We start from the raw sequence: 26176 nt of genomic DNA, 5'->3' as shown, positions 1-26176 counted from the left end.
ATTACAAACATTGGTATAGGTATGCCAAATGCTAATGGCACTCGTAATAACTGCCAGGCTGATATATGTATTCCATTATTTGTTAATAAGCATTAATTTTGCCATTTTAAATCTCAGCCTGTATTTGCACACGTCTTAATGGGTATTCGTCTCGGAGGACTGACATTGAAGCTGAATGCATTACTGCAGGCTGCTTGCAGTATTTTTGCGATGACATCATCCCTTTTGAGGCCATACCACGTGGTTAATTGCTACTGCTGCAAAACATATATCAATATACAGAAATAAGGGTGCTTGTCTTAAAATGTTAATTTGTTTTTGTTTTTAATAAATCCGGTTCGTCGATTGGAAAGGATAATAAATCAATTCGCAACTGCAATTATTGTTACGATTACTGTCGACATTGAAGTGTACTGTTTGCGCTGACATATCCCTTTAACGTGGACAATGAGGTACGTCGCCTCTGATTGGGTGAACGGAGAGGATGCACAGACGTCAGCCAATCACAAGGCGCAGCAGATTCAGGTAGTAAATCTTGGGCCAGCCTCTAACTGTAACACGGCCCAGAGCTCCATACTTCTCTTCCCGTAGAGTGTTTTTAGCCCTGCCTCGCTCTGCCGCCATTAAAACCCTTTATCTCGGCGCTGGGAGATCGGGAAAGGGATAAAAATGATTTAAAAGAGTCAAGATTATTACAGGGGGGCTTGTGGGGGTGGAGGCTCTCGTCCTGTGGCTTGTATGGACCACCGCCATCCAGCGAAGTCAATATGCGGCTAGTGTCGGCTAAGTGAGGGAAGCCCGAGTGGGCTCGGGTGGCGAGTGGGAGCTCCACGGCGAACGTGGCTGTGTCAAGGTAAGGGTTTTGTGTTGCGTGTACTCAAACTGTTAACGTTTAACAAGCGAATCGCAAAACATAATCCAGTGAGTGGCAATCTTGTCTGTAATTACTCGTCTGGCAATCTCTCAAATCTCGTTTGTATCTGTAACGTAAATGACAAACCTCGCGATGTTTGCGTTTGTCGGCAAAGTTTGCTAGCTTGTTGATGCGTTCACTGACGCGAAGCTCGTTGTGTACCTGATCGCGGCACGAAAGTGATTAACACGTCACTTGTAAACCTGTAAAACAAGAACGTCGCACCTTTCAAAAAAGTAAAGTGGGCGAGGTTGTTGTGGTATTGGGATGTTGACCCCACCCCCCAAAAACAAGGCGCCCGTGGTGGGTTGTCGTGTCGCGCTAATGTGATGAATTTCTCGCCTTGTGTGTGTTTTCAAGTTGGAGGCCTGGTGTGTAAACATTCTGTAGTAGGCCAAGCTAGTGTGTTAGTGTGTTTTAAAAAAAAAGACTGTAGTGCTGCATGCGGTTTGGATTATTCCCTTTTTATACGGCTTTAATAGGCTTTGTGGTGAATTTGAATTTCAGTGCATCAGTATAAGTGTCTTAGGCAGTCATGCGCCTTCCTGCTGGGTGTCTGCTTTCATGCACCCTTGTCTCTTGTTACCAGCCTAGGTCGTGTGGGCCACTTTGGCCTGTTGTCTATAACTGACTTTACTGTATGTGTTTATTACCAGGGTCAGGTTTTAATACTAGTCCAGACTGGGACTCTTTCGTGTTCGATTTGTTCAACTGCTTCCACATTAGGAGCAACGGTGGAGTTTGTGTTACAGTAAGTCTGTCTTTTATTTTTGCAGCTTGGCGTTAGCCCCGCTCCAGGTTTTTAATTTGTCATGTAAATAGAACAGATGCAAAGTTTATTAATAGGTAAGTACAAGTAAATAATTGACACTTTAACCTATAGAACAGGAGTATCCAAATAACGGTACTGGGGGACAATTGCAGCCAGCAGCTTGTGGCTTATTAGCCAGCGCCATATCCTAAAGATCCTGTTAAGCACGGCTCGCATTTGATCATTACAGAAGAACAGTTACAGTGTTGAATGTTACAATATATCACACCAAAGGTTAGTTTATGCTTTTCCAGCGCGCTCCTCCCCTTCCAAATTCTCAGACTGTAAGGCTGTGATTGGTCTGCTTTTAGTACCGTCCATAATTTTCCATGTGTATATGACTTGTTCAGAGCCTTCTACGTTTAGTTGCCATTGTTCTCTAGCAACTAAGGAAACGAACAAGCTAAATAGTCACGTGTCACTGTTTCTCACTGAGTTGACTCACGAGAAAACGCCGCGCCCTAGCATTTGGGTGGAGAATTGCACGAAGGTGACTATGCTGAAGCGTCAACCAAGCCTTATGTGTTGGGGGTGTTGGATGACAGTATCACTCGTGCTAATATTAAAGATGTAAGGATGTAATATAAATTATCAGCTGGCCGATTAATATTACAGCTACCAATAATGCTAAATGTAGCAGTTGGCTGCTACACCAACGTTTGGTAGTTAAGTTCAAAGGGGGTATTTTTAAAGCACTTATATAAAAAGCGTTCTGTCTTTTGTTGTAGTGCACTGTCTGCTGTGCGCTCTCCTGGACAGTGGATCTGCCGAGCTGAGAACCCCTCTGAACGGCAACGAGCCTCCTCGGCGTCGGTGTGACGATGACCGAGCTGGTTGTCAAGTGGGCCTGTGAATACTGCACATACGAGAACTGGCCGTCAGCCATCAAGTGCACAATGTGCCGTGCTCAGAGGCCCAACGGGGGTGCCATCATCACCGAGGAGCCCTTCAAGAGCACTCCAGCTCTGGATGCCAGCTTGCAGCAGTGGGACCCGCCGGGGCTAAGCAACAGCCCGTCCCAGGGGAGCTCCTCTTTGCTTATATGCCCGGATTCCAGTGCTAGACCACGTGTTCGCGTTGCAGACGCTCCTGATATCAGTAGCAAGTGGTCTTGTCACATGTGCACCTACCTGAACTGGCCTCGTGCCATCCGCTGCACTCAGTGCCTGTGTCAGAGGCAACAGGCTCAACAACAGCAACAGCAACACACTAGCCATCAAGGACATCAGCAGCCACGCAGCCCAACAGAGGCACCCCAAACCTCAGGCTCTGGATTACGTCCTGCACCCTCATCCACCACCACAGACCCCTGTGAGGAATATAATGACCGTAATAGGCTCAACACACACGCACAGCACTGGACCTGCACTGCCTGCACTTACGAGAACTGGTCAAAGGCACTCAAGTGTGTGGTGTGTGATCACCCGTGGCCAAACAATAGCCTGATAGCTGAACCAATTGAACTGGCATCCGAGCCCGAGCGCCAGCAGCCATCTTCAAAGTTTATCGACGCGGACCGGGACAACAGACGGGGCGTCGGATACCCGGTGGGGGGGCAAGGAGTCGGGGCGGTGGTAGGTTCAGTCGGGGGTTGCAGCGGCAGCCAAAGGCGGTCTCCTACATCCTCCAAACGCGAGTCGGAGGTGACCATGGACTTTCAAAGGATTGAGGTGGCGTCGGGGGCCGGAATTGGCATTAAAGAGGAGTTGGAGGTGGATTACAAAAAACTCAAGCAGATTAAGAACAGGATGAGGAGAATGGATTGGCTGTTCGTCAACGCTTGTGTTGGTGAGTTGCACTTTGCACTGTACATTCCATTCTTTATTTATGGTCTTTATTCTGCCTATGCTTTCCTGAGTAGCCAGGCTAGAGATCCTTTTGTGTCTATGCTATGCTACCGCGATGTGGCAGTAAATTTCATTTTGAGTTCTATGGTCGTCATCATCTTTCTCTTTACGATCACTGGCATACAGTCTGTATGCTCCCTTATTTGGGCAAAAAGTCTTCAGGCACAATCGTCAACATTTATTGTAGATACAGGAGTTCTTACAGTCTGCTTTGTGGTTTATGTGCAGATAATAATTTGTCGTTGGGATGCAGACACACAACTGTACTGTATACCTTCCAGTTCTCTGCTATGGGCGAGTGTAAAGCTTGATAGTACAAGCAGCGAAGTGTCCGGCCACCCACACTAGATTGGTGAGCATGGAGTGGGAGGATGATCATCCTAAGAAAATATAGCGATTGTCCCCCCCCCTCCACGATCACTGTGGTTGTTCACATTTGTTGTCAACCTCCATCCAGTATTTGGCGTCAGCCTGGATCTACATTGTCTCCCGTAGAAGCGATGGATGCTTTCAGGCCAAGGGGATTTAAAGTCGAAAGGAGGTCATAGCCCAATTGTGTTGTAGACAATCTGTCACGTTAGTTTGCCCTCTGTTGCTAGGGAGGTTACCGTGACACATGCATCGTTGCCCCCTTGTCGTGCCGGATAACTCGGCTATTAGCAGGAGCTGCCGCCTTAAAAATAGAGTGACAAGTAGAGCTGTTGTCAAAAATATATACGTCTTGAGCAACGGCGATGACTTTCAGCCTGCATTATTGACCACCTGACATCTACACGCCATCACTCATATGTGACAGCAGACAAGCCGTCGCTTAAGTTACCTATTATGATTCCTTTACAGTGTTCCCTCGCTCCGTCGCGGTTCACCTTTCGCAGACTCGCTGCTTCGCTGTTTGTTTTTTTTTTGTGCAATTTTATATATATATATATATATATATATATATATATATATATATATATATATATATATATACACTTTTTTTTTTTTTTACAGGATATGAAGGCGCATTGTGTTCTGTATCCTTATTGGCTAAGTGAGAACCCGCCCATTGTCTTCTGTGTCCTGACTGGCTGTAGACCACTGTCAATCAATCTCCTTCATGCTGAACTGTTGTCTGACCGCTAACAAACAGCTAGCAGAGACTCTGAACTCTGTATGTTTGCACATTTTTCCCCGACAAAACCCACAATGTCGACAAAACCTTCTTCACCCAAAAGGCAGAGGAAGATGCTAACCATTGCACAAAAAGTTGGACATGTGGGCATGCTGAAAGAACGTAGACGTTACGCGGCTGTAGGGAGCCATTACGGATAAATGAATCCTCGGTTGAAGGACGAGGATACCGCAACAATATGTTTGAAGGACACAAAACGCTTCAGCGCGGCGCCAGGACAAAGAGGCACGGTCAGAGCAGTGTAATATGCCTGAGTCACTTAATAATTTCTTGTGCCCAACCCTGTAGGTTGAGCATTAAAATTCAAATGAAGGCTTGAACTTAGTATAAAAACTATGTGTATGCTGAGGGGTTATTGTTATATAATTGTAAAAAAAAATAAAGTTTGCTACTTCGTGGATTTCACTTATTGCATGCTATTTTGGGAACCTATCCCCCGCGATAAACGAGGCAACACTGTATTTCCATAATTTGGACTTTTTTGAGTGAAGGAAGAAAGGTGTATTGTGTCCAATCTATTTTTTTTAAAAAGAGTCCCATGGTGTGCTAAATGATTAGGTTTTTTCAAGCGCAAGTCATTTCAAAGTTCTGCTGCTGTATAGTGCATTTACTGTAATGCGGGGTTCCTGTGCAAGCATGGATTTTGATTTGATCAATTTCTAGGTGTGGAAAAGAATGGAAATTATGGGAAAATATTAATGTTTCCCAGACTGTTACCACTTTTCTGTTTTGGAAGGATCAGTTTTTCTAAGTCGCTTGCTAGGGCAGCTAAGATGTTTGTGTGAGAGAACACAGTGGGCGACACATCCTGGAAAACATGATATCCTCAACAACATATCCTCCTCCAAGCCTTTTTATGAGCTACATTGGCTAGCTATAATCTCCTGAAGCTTGTTGTTTTGATTAATTGAGTAATTTGTTGGGCCCTTGGCCCTAGGCAAGGCGTAGACAACCCGCGGCTCCGGTGCCACATGCGGTTCTTCAGCCTCCTTGTGGTCCTTTTGGTCATGACAAATGAAAAATATGATATTTATTCATAGACTTGGTGTCTGTATGTTATTTTAATTTGGTTTATTTTATGTCTTGGAGTTTGAAGTGAAACTTAAACATGAAATTAAAAAAATATGTTTATGCATGGCCCTAAGCTTTACCCGCAGGCAGCTTCTTGAGCTGTGGTAAGCTAACCATGAATACTGTAAAGCTCCGTGTATAAACCGCACCCGTGTATAAACCGCACCCCCATTTTCAGGCTCACAGCGGGGAAAATTTTTTTTTTATTTCATAATTGCTTGCAAACACTTTTATTTGAAATCAACATGCGTAAAGGTACCGAGCAATTTCAAAAAGCAGAAGAAAGGAGAAATCTGCCGTCCATCAATTCATCTGCAATGGAATTACATAATGCTGCATTGCTTCAGTGTGAATTTGAATAAACTCCAACAGCAGAGAACACTAAAGTCAAAGCAACTGTCTGACCCACAGACGGCTTCCCAAATGCGCTTCTGGTCAATTTCTCCCTGTATTTATAGCCAAATTCTGGCCTAGCGGACCCAAGCGTCCTTGAACTTGCGTCTAGCGGCGCCAAATTTTGACTGGGCGTTGTTGGAGCGGTGATGAACTTTGCCGTGGCGGAAAATTGGCCGCTCGTAATATTTTGTGCCGCTCAAAACTTTCGGAGCGGTAGGAGGGACCATCAGCGGTGGCTGAGCGGATATGGCGTTGCCTTAACAGGGTCCAACTTCTGTTAAGCGGTGGTGAACGAGCGGTGATTAATTTTTTTCACCGCTGCAGGAACGCTACAGCAAAGTTCAGGCGGTGTGACCTTGCTTGTAGTACGAGTGATCTTCCGCTGAAGCGTTGTAGAAGCGTTGTCTGATATTATTTTTCAGTCCGAGTCTGGTCACAGACCTGTCATCGTGTATAAACCGCACCCCCATTTTTTGCTTCTTAGAGGTGGAAAAAAAGTGCGGTTTATACACGGTGCTTTACGGTACATAAAAAAAACAAAAGCTAATTCATCAATGTCGGTCACAAATGAGAGCCTACAGTCCTGTGTGAAGAGCAAAGGCATCTTACTACCCCGACCAAGGAAATCAAAAAGTATTCACATTTGAGAGGCGGAAATCAGGATATTTAAATTTTTACATCAAATTAATTGAAAAAAAAAATGAATTGATGTTGTTGATTATTTTGCTAATTGATGAACCATTGATGAAACTTTGCAGCTCTAATAATACACATCTATTTGCTGAGTCTGGAGAAAGTATGGAATTCTGAAATATCAAGTCCGTAGGAACCGTGCTAATGTCCATTTAGGATGTAGTGTAGCACACACAGTACATGCAGACTTCCACATACAGACATGGTGTCAAACTACGACCGAGTATGAAAAATAAGAAATCTGAGACGACAAGAATAAAATACGTATCAAGCAAAGTCAGTCACAAATGTTGAGTTTGAAAAGCACCTGCTGTCGGTGTTGTCTGAAGACTGGCAGGGGGCCACAGGCGCGCCCACGCCGGTGCGGTGTTTTTTATGTGAAGTGGTTGTGATCCTCTCCTATCACACTGCCATGCTTTTGTGTCGATTCTGTCTCTCTCTCCATCGCTCGCAGCGCTAGCCAGCTCCACATGGCACGGCGAGGCCTTCCACCCACTTCACGTCTCTCCACACACACACACACACACACACACACACACACAAATCCTTGTGTGCAGGCGTTGTGTCGTGTTGTGTGTGTGGTCCTTTTGACATGAGAAAAAACATCTCTTGTCAAACATGCAAAGAGGTACATGGGTGCTATTGTATATGCTGGAAACAAGTTATCTTTTAATTAATGTTGGTAACCTTTTTTACATGACTGTAAAGACAGTTGTGGCCCCCCCTATAGGTTGTGTTGAAAATGCTTTGGAAGACATGTAATACAGATATCCTCAGTCATTAGACAAATGGTTATTATGCCTCGCCAGTCAATGCATTCATGGTCATTAAGTCCCGCCCGTACCTCTGCAAAGACATCATTTTTTTCAACCAATCTTGCTCACATTTTACACACGTGTGCTTGTTGTTCCCCTAAAGCAGGGGTGTCCAAAGTGCGGCCCGGGGGCCATTTGCGGCCCGTGGCTGTGATTTTATTGGCCCGCAGCACAGTCTAAAAATGTAATTTAACAAGAAAACTAAAAAAAAAAAAAAAACACCACCAGCAAAAATGGGAAAGTTAAAAACAGTTGTAATCTAGCAAAGAAAAAAAGCCATAATTTCACAAGAATAAAATAGTATGAGGATGTCGAGAAATGTCATTTTAGTAGCATGAAGTTGAAAGAAGAAATAAATTATTTCAAGTCAAAAGCAATGAATAAAGTTGTAATTTTTGAAAACTTAGGTTGGGGGAAAATTTATAACATGGGAACAAAGTCAAAATCTTTGGAGAAGAAGAGTAAATTCAAAATATTAAGGGAAAAAAATAGTTTTCTAAAGAGGAAAAAAGTTGCAATTTTATGAGAATAAACTTGTAAAATGAGAATAAATATCATTTTTGTATCAATGTTGAAATAAAGAAAAATACATTATTTTTTTAAAAGTTATAATTACGAGAAGGAAATTTACAAGAGGGAAGCTGAAATGAAATAGTTGGGGCAAAACCCCCCCAGCAGAAATGCAGAACCGTCGGGGTGCATGTTTTGACAAGCTTTGCCCCTTTTGTGTGCAGCAGTTCAGGAGTAATTAGCTTACAAAAACACAAACCCCATGCTGTGTCCTGATTTCACGTGACTGTAGGTTTGTGTACCTAATTAAGTGGCCAGTAAGTATACGGTATATCTGAGCCAGTCCCCCCCCATATTCAACTAATCATGCAGTTTATGTTTGCACTTGCTAAAAAGCACAGCAATGTAAAGCAAACAGCTGCATTTGTTTACTGAAGTGCATTCATCCAACTAACTCTCACTGCTAGCATGGATGCTCTATAAATTATAGAGGCAACTTAACGCTGGGCGTTATTCCCCTGGACTTTGAAGGCAGGGAAGACCTCCAGCTGCTGTAGCTGCCACAGCCATCGCATTATTTCAAATCTGTTTTATACTTTTCTTGGTGGTTGAACATGGTCCTCAGACATGGATGTTTGCAGGAGAAACGTGTTCACTAATGTGTCAGCACCGTCTAAGCTAGCCCAAACAACAATTGTTTCCTCTCGTCTGTCTACCAAGGTGTGGTGGAGGGCGACCTGGCAGCTGTGGAGACCTACAAAACATCAGGAGGCGACATCGCCAGGCAGCTGACGTCCGATGAGGTGCACCTGTTGAATCGCCCGTCTGCGTTCGACGTGGGCTTCACGCTGGTTCACCTCGCCATCCGCTTCCAGAGACAGGACATGTTGGCAGTGCTGCTCACCGAGGTGAGTGAACGTCACCAATGCTTCAGAAGAAGGCCCACGCTATGCTTGTGCGTGTTTGTTTGTGTGTGTGTTGGGTTCGTGCCTGAGGCGCACGGAAGCTTGCTTCCTGACGGCACCGTTATCCGAGATTATCTGTAGATGCACACCTCGCCTCCCATGGCCCAATTTTCCTTCCAGAGTGGGTCAGTGAGTAAGCAGTGAGTGAGGTGTTGGAGCATGCCTCCGAAAACACTTGAAAGTCCCCCCTGAACATTTCTAGCATGCTTTGTTCTTTTCCAAGCAGGAGGTCTGATCAAATCATATTAGTAGGAAACCATTAAGCAGCACTGGTAAGCATTTAGACTCCCACCAATGCTGGGGAATTATTTCACAGCCTTTTATTCATTCTGATCATCATAATTCAAACTTTTAATTAGAAGCCAAGCAGGGTTGCTGCACTTCACCGGCTACTTTATTACTTAGATATTGTTATCTAATGATACCCAATACAAAAGCCTTTACAAGGATAATATAATTCTTATGCTGTATTAAAGTATCCAAAAATAGTGTATTGGAAGCATGTTGTCCAAAATCTAGCCATGATGGTAGAATTTAGACAGTTTAAAAGTGCTTTTCATACACCCAACTGGGAACACACCGATTTGTGTGTCTGTAGCTTTAATGCTCATAAGCTGTGCTTGTCCACGCTTGTCTCCGACAGTTGCGTGTCTCCAAATGCGCTATTGTGATCTTTATCCACTTTTTACATCTACACCGTAATTCTGCACTTTTCCACCGTAAAAGATTCCATATATCTCTCACAGCAATGGAACATTAAAGGAAAACTGTAAAAAGGTAAAGATGCCATATATCTCTCACAGCAATGGAACATTAAAGGAAAACTGTAAAAGGGTAAAGATGCCATATATCTCTCACAGCAATGGACTGTAAACTGTAAACTGTAACTGTAAAAACGTAAAAGATGCCATATATTGTTTACAGCAATGGAACATTAAAGGAAAACTGTTGCCCGTCATTCAGAATCCTTTTGTGAAACATGAACACTTATATCTTTCCTTTTCTGTGCGTCCTAACGAGAGAAAAGAAGCTAGTATGAGCCAGCTAACAATGTGTAATGCACCTTCCCTTCACAATGCCAAAACAAGCATGGCTGCCGTGTGGAACTTACCTGTTGTGAGAGTGTACGCGCATGTGAAACATGCCACGAAAAATGTCTCGTCGGGGTAGCGCATTGAAAAGCTTTACTTTGGTGTGGCATCAGGGGGGCGGGCACTTGCAGGATGTGTTATGGAGGCCCGCCATGTGAGCGATGGACTGCCTGTGGGTCCTGCTGGACTGCCACCAAGCTGATCTCGCATCCAAATTCTCCTTAAATAAGGCGCCTGATCCTTTAAGTTTCACCAGTGATTTTGACAAAGTAAGACAAATCTGTTTTTGTCTAAATTTTATGGTTCCCCTTTTATATCTTATAGCCCAGGGGTTACCAATGTGCATTGTGCCAGTGGGCACCAGGGAGCCCCCCATGACCACATGAGGCACCTGCAAGCCTGCTTTTCATTCAGGTTTTCAGTTAATAATGTGAGAAGACTAGAAAGGAATGCATTGTGAAATAGAACATGAGTGGTGGATACCAGCATTTTGCTCCTGTTCTGGTAAAACAAGCATGTTCTTTTTGTTTGGTTTGAAATAAGCCGTGAAAATAAATGTTGCAAAAATGAGAAGCTCTTAGGCATTTTCATTTTGTAAAAATAGCTCTCACAAGAAACAATGTTGGTAGCCCCTGATATAGCCAATCGTACATTTCAGCATTTACACTTCATCGATGTGATCGGTGTCAGTATCGGCCAATTTCACTCATGGATGATCGGTATTGAAATGTGTCCATATGGCCCCTCTTCTCTTTCTCCCAGGCGTAGGCATATTGCAGTGTATCATTTGGTACAATATTGCAGCATACGGTGCGGTTTTACGGCGGAAACCCCACCAGCCGACCTTAGTAAGCTCTGATTGGATCTCCTTCGTAACTCAGCTGCTGCACCCTCTCCCTACATGCAGCTAAAATAGCTGATTGGATGTATTCCTAACTTATCCCTATTGTCTATTAGACCAAGTTAGATGTGATTTGATTTCAATTAGGGCCGTCAAACGGAAAATGGAACGTGAAGTTTCCTGTAACTTGATGTAGTTTTAGTTGTATTTGCATATTGAATGGTTTGCCACAAAGATTCACATCCCTACTTATTCAAGATAAAACCCTTTCTTTCATCTATGATTAAATGTGATTATGAGTTAACTATGGACAAAATGCGATTAATTACTTGTAATTGACTGACAGCTATCATTTCAATATTTTTGTCTTGTTTTTATTAATTGACGCAATTGTTAGTTTGTTTTAGTTATCGCCTCGTTTTTCGTCAGGAGAAAAAAGGGTTGATGAAAATGATTCAACACTGGCTTTTTTTTTTTTTAACAAAAGCTGATTTCATTCCTCCTCTATACCTCATGCAGGTGTCCCAACAGGCCGCCAAGTGCATCCCGGCCATGGTGTGTCCCGAGTTGACGGAGCAAATCCGCCGCGAAGTGGCCGCCTCCCTCCATCAGCGCAAAGGGGACTTCACCTGCTACTTCCTCACCGACCTGGTGACCTTCACACTGCCTGCAGGTCAGTGCGGTAAAAACTTAGCTAAAACGACCACATGCTCTTTGAATGAGTGGTCAAGACAACAGCGTGTGTATTTTGTGTCTCTTTCCATCCCTTGTGGCCTGTGAAGAAGCCTCCTAATACAACAGTGTTGCGTTTCCAGCTGACTGTCTGGAGCATTGTTCTTGTAGAATGTGCAAGAACACCGTATCAAGAAAAAGAACGCGATATTTGGGGTTTTGTCATGTCTCCTTTTCAAATTGTCTCAACTTGCAGCGCCTGGTTTAGCCTGCTCGCAGAAGCCAAGGTTTGGTCGTGCAGTGTGTTGCGGGACAATAACGACCTTGGCTTCTGGCCACGGCAGAGAGCCGCTCTGTTCAGTTACACACAGCCCATGCATTCATTTCTTTTTAGAGGAAGAATTAGCTACTGTGTTGACAAGAGCCTGGAGCGTTCACAGAAAGTCAGTGGTTATTGTGGCTGATGATGATGGCTTGACTTGAAATGAGCATGAGCGTAAGCATTGCGAGTTGGCGCTTGCTCAGTGGTGTGCTTTAGTGTGGTCAAATAGGACAACCCTTCTAAAAGCATTAAAACAATATCTGTCAATAAGATCTTTTTTTTGGCTTTCAGACATTGAGGACTTGCCACCAGCAGTTCAGGAAAAACTCTTTGATGAGGTTTTGGACCGAGATGTGCAAAAAGGTAAAACATTTACATGAATTGTTGTATTGTAGCATTGAGTGACACATTTCTTCCTTTCAAGGGACAATACTGTGTAAATGAAATGTGTATATATAATATAGAGTAGTCTGTGTACAGCTTGTACAGCAGTCTCGATTTACTATCCACTGAAAATATGTCAACACACAGCTGTTGTTGTCTAAATAGCTGGCAACACAAGTGAACATGTCCAAAGAGTGAATAGTTGGTGTGAGCACCATTGTTATCTAACAGTGCTTTAATCCTCTTGGGCAAGGAATTCACGTAAATTGCACAGATTGTTACTGGACTCCTCTTCCACTTCTCCATGATGACATCACTGGTGACGCTGGTGGATGTCAGACACCTTGCACTCGTCCACCTTCCTTACCTCCGCTAAGGTGTTCAGTTGGGTTCTGGTGTGGAGGAGACACACTTGGCCTATCACTCCATCGCCTTCACCTTCAGCTTCCTTAGCAAGGCACGTGTCATCTTGGAGGTGTGTTTGGGCTCCTTATCATATTGGGTATCATGCTCATCTTCACAGTGTCACAGGCCATGTTGAAATTCATGTTTCCGCCCACATGAACCACAGCTCTCCAGCACCAGCAGCACTCATGCAGCCCTATACCACCACCACGCTTGAGTGTAGGCATACACAGTTATCTTGCTACTCACTTGTGTTGCCAGCTATCTAGACAATCAAGGCTATGTGTTGACTCATTTTGCTATACAAGCTGTACGCTGACTACTCTATAGTTCTATCTCGATGGTATTGTTGTCCCTTGAGTAGATTTACTGTAATAAGAATGCTTGCTGAAATATGAGAGGTGTACAGTAATCCCTTGTGTATTGCGTTTAATTGGTTCCGGACCTCAACCGTGATAAGTGAAGTAGAATTCGTTATGTATAAATCCACTATTTCTGTAGTTACTGTAGAGTGTAGAAAACCTCACTTAAATTACCCAATATAGCAAACAATAAGAGTAGATAAGCCATTTAACACATCAATAGAGCTCATGTCACGTGTTACGGTAATTGTTTTCCCTAGGGGGGCTAAGTGAGGGGCGGACAGGAAGTGATATCGGAGCTTCAGAGTTGATTTTCAGGATTTGCGTGGGTAACGGCTGCAACAATAGCCCATGTTTTTATTGAGGGATTTTTATTAGGGATTATTGTGCCTGTTGTGTCGAACTGCAGGGAAAGCCTGCGCTTGTGCGTCTTACAGAACATTAAAGTAACATTACTGACATCTAGGGACCAGTGTACAGTACTACACATCATCGCAGTGTCTTTGAATGTGTCTTGAGTGCCTTAAAATTGTATTTTAGTTTGTTTTTAAATTTATTTTATGCTTGAAAATGCTTAATTTAGGCAAAAAAATACATAACATTTGCTTAAATTTGCATATTTTTAAGACTAATAAAAGGCCGTATTCAACCTGGAAACAGCATGATTTATTCATTAATAAAAATAATGATAGAATGAAGCCGCGAAATTGGAGGCCCAAGGGACGACTGTACTCACGTTTGCATGATACTGTATTTGGATTATTACTCTGAGGGAGGGAAACCAGTTCCAAGATGATGGTAGTCCGCCCACCCACACACACACACACACACACACACACACATCCTTCAGTGCGAAGCATGCCAAGTATTTGCAGTGGTTTATGACTTACACTTCCTCTCCTGCCAAAACTCCTCAGTCTTCCTGATTGTCCCCCTGCCAGGCACTTTTTCGTTACCAGGCACTTTTTCGTTACAATGTTCAGCCCTAATCAGCCAAATTGGGCTTCGGAGTGGTTTTACCTTCAACCAGACACACATAAACATGAACACATAAAAGGCATTGCTTTTATGTCACACCGTATTTGACAGGAGTCCTGCAGAGTTAGGCTTCTTTAGATGCTCAAAAGAACACATCAGACTTCACTTTTGCCAGAAACACAATTTGGACTGAAAACTCCGCTGCCGCCCACCCCATTTTAGATTAATGGATTAAGATTTAAATCTGATCATGTGACCATGTAAACCGCTTGCAGACTTTCTGTGCTTTGCTGAACAAACCCCCTGACCACCACCTTCTGTGCAGTATGTTTAGGTGTAGCCATGTTGCACAAAACAGCAGCGTTGTTAGCTTGTTGTTACAATGATGCACTCAAAAAGGTCAGCGATTAAATAAATAAAGTTCAGACACAAGCAGATGAACACAATGTGCTTGTTGTCTTCCTACAAGGTCACATGTTCCACCCTGTTACAGAATACTCCAAGATCTGGTGTCACTTCTTACCAAGTCTGGTTTTAGAGGGACACATCTTGAGTTAAAGTAAATGTCTCTGTTGTCTTCTAGCTGGAAAAGACGCAAGAAAGCGGCTAAAGTATTTAAAAAGTAGATATTAATGAAAAATATGTGCTTTTTTTCATTGTTTTGTTTTTTTCTAAACATGATTCATATCACCATTCTAAAACATTCTGGTAACATTTAGCATCATGTAGAGCATTCTAATCAATAATGCATTTAGAACAGGGGTTCACAAATGATCTCAACCTGGGACCCACATTGTCAATAGGTCATTAAGTCGCGACCCACTTTTATTTGCATCATTTATAATTTTCATTTATTTGTATTATTTTTTAGACTTTTATTGAAGTCATTTTTATATGTATTTTTACAATTTAATGACACTTATTTAAGCCATTTTAATATATATATATTTATAACTTAATGACACTTTTATTTAAGTCCTTTCTATATTTATTTTTTACAATTTATTGACACTTTTATTTAAGTCATTTTCACTTGTTTTTATTGTTACACTTTTATTCAAGCCATTTTTATTTATTATTTTTTTACACTTGTCATTCTTATTTTAATTAATTTATTTACACTTATGTAAGTCTGTTTTTATTTCTAAATATAAAAGAATTTAAAAAAAATCTATCATCTGTTTATTTATTTTATTTATATGTTTTCTACTTTTATTAAGTCAAACCAAACAAAAGTGTTTGTTTCTTAAAAAATGCCTCATGTTTTGAAACCTTAATTACTTGTAATTACATCCAAAGTTTTAGAAGAATTTATTAGGGCATTTTATCAAGGAAATGAGGAAACATGATAACTGCATGCATATAAATAATGCAGATGTTCAAATTAAATATCAAAAAGACCACAAAATCAGATTTTACTTAGAACCGTGCTATGAATATATAACATACAGTATAAGGAAGATGACAAAAATATCGCTCAAATTTACTTCAAAATAAGTCAGACATCAGCTGTGAATTCCATATTTTTATGTAATTTTTGACTTGCTGTCTGCGACTCACCCAGAATGGATTCGCAACCCACATTTGGGTCCTGACCCGCCAGTTGACAACCGCTGATTTAGAATATTATCTGCGTGTGTCTTGAGAATGAGTATGAATAATATTGGATATCGAACCTTTCCTCAAAAAGAGTGAACACCCATTATCATTACCTGCTGAAAGATAAAATTTACTTTCAAAATTTGGTCGGGATATCTGAATTTTTTTATAAACAATAAACAAAAGTGGGTAACGAAAATATGTCATTAAAGGAGAAAAAAATGTGATTTCTCTAAGAAAATCTTCACTTTGACTTTTCCAAAAAAGCCACATTCTATAAAATAGTTCTATTAAAAAAAGAAAATACACTTCCTGTCCTGCCGACTGCAGCCAGAGCTTGCTTGTGTGTGAGGGGAATATGGATCGCCATGGCAACAGCATCACTTGGAGGCTCCGGGATTCTCTGTTATGATCAAAATCAATCTATATAACCTTTTAAAGTCAGCTTTCTGGTTTTCCCGTTTAATCTACCACCATTTTCAAAGCCATATATTTGATTTGCACCTTTGCCGGGCATGATCATGACCTGAATTAAAGAAAAATGTTTATATGCTGTGTGTGTGTGTGTGTGTGTGTGTGTGTGTATATATATATATATATATATATACACACAGACCCTTTCCAAAAAATTAGAATGTCATGGAAAAGTTGTTTCATTTCCATAATTCCATTCAAAAAGTTAAACTTTCATAGATTATAGATTCAGGGCCCACAATTTAAACGATTTCAAGTGTTTATTTGTTTATTTTTACATAATTTGGGCTTCCAGCTCATTAAACCCACAAAAACAGGAATTCAAAAAATTTGAATACTGTGAAGAAATCATCCCAAATTTTGCAGGGCATGAATGTTTTAAACTGAGTGTCACACACTAATCATCTACTAAAGTCAAATCACCTGCACAGGCTTCCCCAGGTGTCGTTAAATTGCTTCAGTTTGGTTCAATTGTCTCAGTTGGGTTCAATATGGGGAAGACTGCAGACATGACAACTGGCCAGAAGACCATCATTGATACCCTCCATAGGATGGGTAAGCCACAAAAGTTCATAGCTAAGGAGGCTGGTTGTTCACAGAGTGCTGTGTCCAAGCATATCAATGGAAAGTCTAGAGGAAGGGCAAAATGTGGCAGGAGAAGATGCACCAGCAAAAGAGATGACCGTGGGCTTCAGCGGATTATCAAACAAGGAAGATTCAACAATCTGGCAGAGATCCAGAAAGAGTGGAATGAGGCTGGAGTCACAGCTTCAAAAACCACCACATTCAGACGCATCCGGGAGATGGGCTACAACTGTCGGGTTCGTCGGGTCAAGCCACTTGTGAACCTGAGCCAACGTAGGAAGCGTCTCCACTGGGCCAAGGAGAAGAAGGACTGGACTGTTGGTCAGTGGTCCAAGGTCCTCTTTTCCGATGAAAGTAAAGTGTGCCTTTCATTTGGGAATCAAGGTCCAAGGGTTTAGAGGAAGACGGGTGAGGAACAGAACCCAAGCTGCCTGAGGTCCAGTGTGAAATATCCACAGTCCGTCATGATTTGAGGTGCAATGTCCGGTGCAGGTGTTGGTAAACTCTGCTTTCTTAAATCCAAGGTCACCGCAACAGTCTACCAGAATGTTTTAGAGGACTTCATGATTCCTTCTGCTGAGGATCTGTATGGAGATGCAGATTTCATCTTCCAGCAGGACCTGGCCCCTGCCCATACCGCCAGAAGCACCAAAACCTGGTTTGATGCCCATGCCATCACAGTGCTTGACTGGCCAGCCAACTCACCGGACCTAAACCCCATTGAGAATCTATGGGGTATTCTCAAGAGGAAAATGAGGGGCACCAGACCCAACAACAAAGAAGAGCTGACAGCAAGCATCAAGGAAATCTGGGCTTCCATAACTCCCAGGCAATGCCACAGGCTGATTGCTTCAATGCCACGTGGCATCGAGGCAGTGATTAAGGCAAAGGGATTCCCAACCAAGTATTGAAGATTGACATATCGTTTTGAAAGTACCATATTTTGATTGATTTGATGTGATCCTAATTTCTTTCTTTTTTTTCCTGCAAAAACTGAGAAGTAAATGGTGATTTCTTCACAGTATTCAAATTTTTTGAATTCCTGTTTTCGTGGGTTTAATGAGCTGGAAGCCCAAATTACGTAAAAATAAACAAATAAACACTTGAAATCGTTTAAATTGTGGGTTCTGAATATATAATCTATGAAAATTTAACTTTTTGAATGGAATTATGGAAATTAAACAACTTTTCCATGACATTCTAATTTTTTGGAAAGGGTCTGTATATATATGACTTGAATTTTGTCAGCTGCTGGTCGTCATTAACACTCTTCCACCTCTCAAATGCCATCACCTGTCTTGGTGCCACACACACACACACACACACACACACTCTGCAGCATCAAACCGCCTGACCTTTCCTCTCCTTTCTGGTTTTTAGAACTTGAAGAGGAGTCTCCCATCATCAACTGGTCCTTGGAGCTGGGGACCAGGCTGGACAGCCGTCTATACGCCCTATGGAACCGCACGGCCGGGGACTGCCTGCTGGACTCTGTGCTGCAGGCCACGTGGGGCATCTACGACAAGGACTCGGTGCTGCGCAAGACGCTGCACGACAGCCTGCACGACTGCTCTCACTGGTGAGGGTTGATATCAGCAAAGTATGAGCTTTGGACACAAGTATTGAGACACGCCTTAAATGTACACGGCCAACGTCAGGCTGCAGTGCACAAATTCATGCACGGATGAGTTTGGTGTGAAAAAACTTCAACCCCATTGTGCATCTCCTGAACAAAATGTTTAAAAATCTTGTAGAAAATATTTTTACTCCCTGTAGGTGTAAAATGACCAGGTGTCCTAATACTTTTGTACAGTAACAATAATTATGATTTCTAATTAGTGCCTTGTCAGAAACTGGCATTTATGGCTGTGGCTGTAGTCAACCTCCAGATGTTTTATGTTCAGCATCTAGCAGTTTTGTCTACCCCTGCATGCGCTTTAAAATGTTGGCTTCGCTACTCAGCTGTGTGAGTGTGGTGTGAAACTCGTGCATTACATTACATTACGCTTGCTTTACGATGAACTCATCCGCTGGTGCAGCAGTTGGCACTGTACCAACATCACAACATTGGTTCTGTTGCTGCTGTGTTGTGCAGTATACTAAATACCCGAGTTTAATTACAGAATTTAGGGTAGTTTATTTGCATTTTTTGAGCAAAAAAAAAAATGAAATAGTCTCAAAATAAACATTGTTGGCTCATTTAACTCATTCAGTCCCAGACATTTTTCACAAGACAACCCCTTCATAGCGGCCATTGTAGACCCTTTTGACTGATCTTTCAAGGCACACAGAATATTGTGTTCTATGGTTATATAAACATGGAACCTACCAAAAGAAAGATATAGACTCTCGTCTTTCATCAGAAAAACTGTTTGTTTCTGTCTTTTTGCATTCTTTAGTAATCAGCAGTAGAACATAGGTAAGTTTCAGGAAAATATCAGTGCCCGACTAAAAAAAAGAGAGAGAACCAGCTTTGTGAAAAGATACATTTCAAGCATAACTTTCACTTTGACACAAATTTGTGCTTTTGTGACAGCTCAGATATCTAAACAACTATACCAACATAAAAAGGGGGGGTTGTTTTACATCAATATAACACCATGAACTATTTACAATTTTCACATTTGGAACTGAACTATGTGCTTTACAATTTCCCTGCAATGCGTAACGTACCCTTCAGCGCGCTGCACTCCTCTGTGCTCTCTCGCTTCCTCCTTGCTGTCGAGTGTGTTCTTACATGCAAAAGGTGTATGCTGAGCTCTCATCAGATGCACTTCTGCCATCTCGTTGCCGTTTTTATGGCTTAAAAGTGCTCTGAAATGTTACTGCATTAGTGAACACTTGCATCATCACCTCTTTTTCCTCTCGTGGGAAAAAAGGGAAAAGACGTATAAATACGTTGTTCGGGGTTATAAAAATATGTAAGTACGTCTTCGGTATTGAATGAGTCAAAGCTAGCGGTACGCCACCAAAGTTCCAACCTAGAAGTGAACTGCTCAAGGTGGACGGGGACGTTGTATCTTGTGTGTCCGTCACTGGCAGTGGACCAAGCAGACTGCACTGTAGCTGCTGTGAAGGCACCCTTGGTAGCGCCCTCAAGGACACGTCCCTCAACAACAGCAGCAGCTGAAACGTCACGTTGATCTCGCTGGGATTCCACAAGGCGACCCCCCCTGCTGACTAGCACATTGGTTAAATGGAAAGCGTTGATTTGGAAATGGCGGGCATGTGTTGGAGCTTCAGATCCAAATGAAGAGTAGTGGAGTGAGAAAAGAACTGCATTGAGAAGCTTTGTCCGTGTGTGCAGGTTCTACACACGCTGGAAGGAGTGGGAATCGTGGTATTCCCAGAGTTTCGGCCTGCACTTTTCCCTCCGGGAGGAGCAGTGGCAGGAAGACTGGGCGTTCATCCTCTCGCTGGCAAGTCAGGTACGCTAACGTGCGTTAAAAAGCGGCTGTCATGATGAATGTGGCAGCCAATCACATGAAGCCTTTGCAAGTGCTTCCTGTTTTAGCCAGTTGGTCGTTTTTGTTTTTTTTTAAACCCATTTCACGTTGTCCTTCACAGCCAGGATCCAGCTTGGAGCAGACGCACATCTTTGTTCTTGCACACATACTTCGTAGGCCCATCATTGTCTACGGAGTGAAGTATTACAAAAGTTTCCGTGGGGAAACGCTGGGGTACACCCGCTTTCAAGGTGAGCACACTCTGCTTTCTGTGTTGAACGTGCACACGAGCCTCTTCTAAAACATGTTTTTCCTTGCAGCTTGGTATGTTTTGCTTTAAACTGTCTATTTTGAAAAGTGAAGATCTTCAATTTTTACCAAAATTAAATCACACTTTTTTTCTCTTTTCTGGGACTATTTTTTTCTCTGCTTAGAAATTATGTTTTTTTTTAAGACAGTAAAAAAATCTATTAAAATACAAAAAAAACAAGCAAAACTATATTTTATCATCAATAATGAAAATAATAATGAAAATCTAAAAGGAAATTAAAATGAAAAAAAATTGATAAAAATGTAAATGTGGGGAAAAAAAACAATAAAATACAAACATGAAAAACTATCAAATTAAATGAAAAAAAATATTTTAAAAAAAATGAGAAAATTAAAAATGTTTACGATACAAATATATGAAGTTACATTTTGACATGTATTGTTATTATTTTCATAATTGACATTCAAATGTGAGCTATTTGTATAAGTTCTATTTATAGCCACAGATAAAAATGAAGTCCATTGCATGTAAATAAAAAAACAAAATCAGTTCTCCTGATATACGTTGCCTTAGCCATGTTCAAGATATATATTTAAGGCAAATAATCAAAATAAAATCAATCAATTTTAAATCTTATGTTTTTTCCTCAAATTACTTTTTTCAGGCTTCTGATTGGTTACTGTGGCCCGGCTGTTGATACAGTGTGTAGCGCCGTCCATTGCTTTTTGGAGTGTCCCAAGTTGTTTTTTTTATGGATTTTAACTTTAAATCCAAAGTGGTGCAAAAAAACATGGCGTCCAAAGCCTGAGGCGTCCTTTAAGACGGCCGCATAGCGGACATAGTGGACATAGCCCACTGTGACGTGCCAGCACATTGCAGCTCACAACAACATGCAAAACCTTTCAGCTATTTAAGTCACTGCAAGCATAAATAAGATGATGAAAGGACTTGTGTGTGTGTGAAAGCAATTGTGATGCTGCCAGCACACACACAACACACAAGAAACCTTTCAAGTACACAGGAAGTGAAAACCTTCTGCTGTCAAGGCTGTGTTCTACTGCAGTGCACGACGATACCTACGCTTCTCTTTAAGTCAGGTGCGCGCGTACGCTACACGCGCACATACCCATTACACCAACAGGAAGTGGCCACGGAAGAAAAATATAGAGTCCCTCTGCGGCTTCCACTCTTCTGGGGAGACTTTCTACAAGATTTTGGTGTGTGACTTTATCATTTTATTGGTCATTTTGTGAGGTCACGTGTGCCTGATGTTGGACCTGAGAGACACAGTTGCTGCTGTAGTCCGTAGGCTGTAGCCATGCTGAGGGGAAATTGAACAAATCACTCCAAATGTCGAATGACCAAGAATAAGAATAAGTCTAACCCGCTGAGTGATTATTTGGTTAATTACCGTAAATTCCGGTGTATAAGCCGCACGTGTCCACGTCATAAAATGTCATATTGTGGCGTGCACAAGTCCAAGAGGACCAGGCAGCTTTTTATTTGCCAGGAGCCAATCGTGAGCTACGAAAAAACTCGCAACAAGGTTGTCAACCCATTGGGAACTGCCAGACGTCATTACTCAATATAACACCCGAGTCACGGTGTCATCTTACAAACACTAAACTCAAAGTTTAAGACAAAAGTAGCAGCTTATGCACCGGAATTTACAGCAAGAAGTGTGTCCCAACACTTGTGTCCATAAGCTGTACATTCATTGGACCAATGACAACGTCCAAAACCAGTTTATGGTACGTCATTACCTCCACCAGGGACATTGTGTGTTCATCAAACTGACTTTTTGTTTTCGAGGTTGTGTTCTTCCTGGAAAAATGATAGACATTTGTAGGAGCAAATGTAAATAAAAAATGAGATAAAAGTAAAATGTAAAAACAGTGAGAATAAAAGTAAAATAAAAACAGTGAATCAAAATAAAATGAAATTAGGATTTGAACAATTATATTACGCTGAAATTAAATAAAAACAAGCTAAATTAAGTAAATAAAGCAAGATAAAATTAGAAACAGTCATCATTAGAGTTAGGTTTTCCTATGCGTTACTATTCTAATGAATATGATTGTTAACCGTATTACATTTAAAGAAATGTTTTAAACAGTTGCTTCAAATAAAGATTCAATTGTAATTTTACAAAAATAAAGATACAATTTGAATTTAAAAAACACCCTAAATCAGTTCAAATCAAAATAAAAAAATATATATATATTAGAAGAAGATTTCATGAAAACTCTACTAATAGAAATACAGCATATGAGATGTTTGCTGCGTGCACTTGTTTCCAGGCGTGTACCTGCCCCTCCTGTGGGAGCAGAGCTTCTGCTGGAAGAGTCCCATCGCTCTGGGCTACACGCGCGGACACTTCTCGGCGCTGGTGGCCATGGAGAACGACGGCTTCGACAATCGCGGCGCGGGCGCCAACCTCAACACGGACGACGACGTCACCGTCACCTTCCTGCCGCTGGTCGACAGCGAGAGGAAGCTGCTTCACGTCCACTTCCTGTCGGCGCAGGAGGTAGGATTTGATTTGTGCACTTACACTTACTAACACTGCACCGTACTTGCACTTAGTCTTTTCAGTCCACTTAGCATTTGGACTACATACAGTACCGTATGACTTATGCACCCGCATACTTTTACCGTCTAGAAGTACGCGAGTGTGCTCACTTAAAGTACAGTAAGAGCAGAAGTGCATCACTCTAAGTGCATTCACTTCCTGTACAGTACGTAGTGAAAGTATCTGAGTGTACTCACAGTACAGTCCGCAAAATGCTAAGTCTTAAGTATAGAAGTGTGTAAGTGAGCGCATTCACTCAGTGTGTACTCAAAATAAGGCCGTATGGAAGTGTGTAAGTGTACACATTTACAGCATATAAGTACGGTATAGAAGTGTGTAAGTGCATTCACTTACAGTATGTACTCAAAACGCAAGTGTGTGAGTGCGTTTGTTCACAAGATGTACTCAAAATGCTAAGTGTAAGTATAGAGGTGTGTAAGTGTACTCACTTACAGTATAGTACTCAAAAGTAAGTATAAAAGTGTGAAAGTAAGTGCATTTACTTAAGGTATGTACTCAAAATGCTAAGTCTCAGTATGGAAGTGCATCCACTTACAGTATGCACTCAAAATGCTAAGTGTAAATATAGACGTGTGTAAGTGCATTCACTTCCTGTATGTACTGAAAAACGTGTGTGTGTGTGTGTACTCGCTCACTACTCAGGTATAGTACTCAAAAGTATAGAAGTGTCTTATAAGTGCATTCACCTCTAGTGTGTACTCAAATGTAACTATGTAAGAGTACAGTACCGGTATGTACTCAAGATGATAAGTGTCAGTATGGAAGAGTGTAAGTTTATTCACTTACAGTATGTACTCAAAACCTAAGTGTGTAAAGTGCATTCGCTTACAAGATGTACTCAAAATACTAAGTGTAATTATAGAGGTGTGTAAGTGTACTCACTTAAAGTATAGTACTCAAAAGTCTTAAGTATAAAAGTGTGTGAGTAAGTGCATTTACTTACAGTATGTACTCAAAACCCAAGTGTCAGGATGGAAGAGCGTAAGTGTGCAAGTGCATCCACTTAGAGTATGTATGTACTCAAAATGCTCAGTGTAAGTATGGAAGTGGTGAACAGAAAAACTAAGTGTGTAAGTGTACTCAGTATAGTACTCAAAAGTAAGTATACCAGTGTGTAAGTGCATTCACTTTCAGTATGTACCCAAAATGCTAAGTGTAAGTATGGAAGTGTGTAAGGGTGCAAGTGCATTCACTTACAGTATGTAGTACTTAAAATGCCAAGTATGGAAGTGCACGAATTGAGACGCTGTGTGTCTCTAGTGTGATGTGTCAGTGGCGCCCTCTGATGGCCATTTCATGTCTTTTGTGTAGATGGGCAACGAGGAGCAACAGGAGAAGCTGCTGAGGGAGTGGCTGGACTGCTGCGTGACGGACGGCGGCGTCCTGGTGGCGCTCCAGAAAAGCTCCCGCCGCCGCAACCACCCGCTGGTCACGCAGATGGTGGAGAAGTGGCTGGACGGCTACCGCCAGATCAGACCCTGCGCCTCGCTGTCTGACGGCGAGGAAGAGGAGGACGACGACGACGAGTGACGGTCCTCCTCACTACTTCTTTTTTCCCCTTTTATTTTCCTGACACGGACAAACTAGTGACCGCCTTCCGGAGAGGACACACTCACGTGACACCTGCAAAAAATGTGCAGTAATTAAAGGTTTACAAATTGAAAATTCAACCTTTTGATTTGTTTTCACATGTAAAAAAGCAGATAATCTTTTATCAGTAGATGTACAAATGCATGTTTAAAAAGTATATCATGGAATAATATACCAGCATCGATGTGTTCAGTAAGCGCACTGACTTAAAAAAAAAAGCACATTTCCAAATTGATCTTTTTTCCGTTTGGACAAAGCCATTATTGTTTGGAAACGGTTGTGTTGTTCTACTAAATGACTTTAAAGCACTGCACATGAATGACATTTGTATTCTATTGCTTGAATAAGCTCAAATATGAAGCTCTTGGAAAAAGGGAGACCTCCCCTTTAATTCATAAGTGGACTCACACTAGTTCGCAATTTGATTTTCTTCTCGTTCCGGACTGATTGAGAAGTTGCGTGTTTCCTTTTTCTCTTAAATTTATTCGACATATTTATTGTTTGTATCGGAGCTACTTTCTGTATATTTTTCTGCTGCTTTTTGTTGTTGACAGTTGAGTGAATCTCCATGAAGACACGCTGCACAGAAACGCCGCGAGGAAAGAAGCAACCGTCGGTGAAAAGTTTACTCGTGATTTTTTTTGGCGTCTTTTTTAGTACCTCAAGCCTACAACCTGGTGCTTTTCTGTTTTTTCGGAGGGGGAAACGTTCGAGGCACATTTTCATGTTCTACTACGGTCACCCGTCTTGTGTGGAAACCATCTCTTCATTCAACACAAAAAAACCAAAGCAGATGGAACATTTTAAACACTTGTTTTTGTTTTGTTTTGCTGTGAATTTGGTTTGTTGCCATCTCGTAGCATAGCGTCCTTTTCATTCAAAGTTTTTCATGTTATTACCCGTTGGTTGCTTTGTATTTATGCAATAGATGTATTTTGTTTGGGACTTTAGGCCTCACATTACTACACTATACGTACACAGTAACACGAACAAGTGGCAAAAAAGACAATAAAACATTTTTCAATGTCTACACCGTTTACGCATTTCTTGTTTCCTTTGAGCGACAGGGCCTAAACCTGCACGGATTTGGTGATTTGTTATTGCGCCCTCCAGTGGACGTTAGGTGTACTACAACAAAAGCTGCCAGTTGATTTTTTAAGTAACTTTTTATGTCAATTGTTATATAATTTTAAAAGTAGTGTATTTTACTTAAATATATTTGATGGTATTTAAAAGAATCTAAAAACATTCAGGACAATTTATGTATAAATTGAAAATTGTTCAATAATTCAGTCAAATTTATAGCGTTGCACATAAACAAATGTAATACATATTCATATTTATTATTAGTTGTAGTAATGGCAGCAC

At 41.5% G+C, this 26176-nt stretch overlaps 1 protein-coding gene across 2 annotated transcripts; it reads left to right on the top strand.

Annotated features, from left to right (window-relative positions):
- Positions 1-550: 550 nt before the first annotated feature.
- On the top strand, positions 551-26033 carry zranb1b (zinc finger, RAN-binding domain containing 1b). 2 transcript variants are annotated; one of them, XM_054797966.1, is made up of 10 exons: positions 551-853; positions 2453-3512; positions 8951-9138; positions 11647-11800; positions 12413-12484; positions 18289-18487; positions 20216-20336; positions 20476-20605; positions 22926-23155; positions 24530-26032. In XM_054797966.1, the coding sequence occupies exons 2-10, from the start codon at positions 2546-2548 to the stop codon at positions 24746-24748; spliced, it is 2280 nt and encodes a 759-aa protein (XP_054653941.1). In that variant the 5' UTR covers positions 551-853; positions 2453-2545; the 3' UTR covers positions 24749-26032. The 2 variants fall into 2 exon arrangements, with proteins under 2 accessions (XP_054653941.1, XP_054653942.1); XM_054797967.1 differs by lacking the exon at positions 551-853 and adding an exon at positions 912-1664 and having other exon boundaries at positions 24530-26033.
- The last annotated feature ends 143 nt before the right edge of the window (positions 26034-26176 follow it).

Source organism: Dunckerocampus dactyliophorus, chromosome 14, assembly GCF_027744805.1.
Source record: "Dunckerocampus dactyliophorus isolate RoL2022-P2 chromosome 14, RoL_Ddac_1.1, whole genome shotgun sequence".
In the NCBI taxonomy this organism is placed as follows: domain Eukaryota; kingdom Metazoa; phylum Chordata; class Actinopteri; order Syngnathiformes; family Syngnathidae; genus Dunckerocampus; species Dunckerocampus dactyliophorus.
This window is presented reverse-complemented; position numbering and strand designations above follow the sequence as displayed.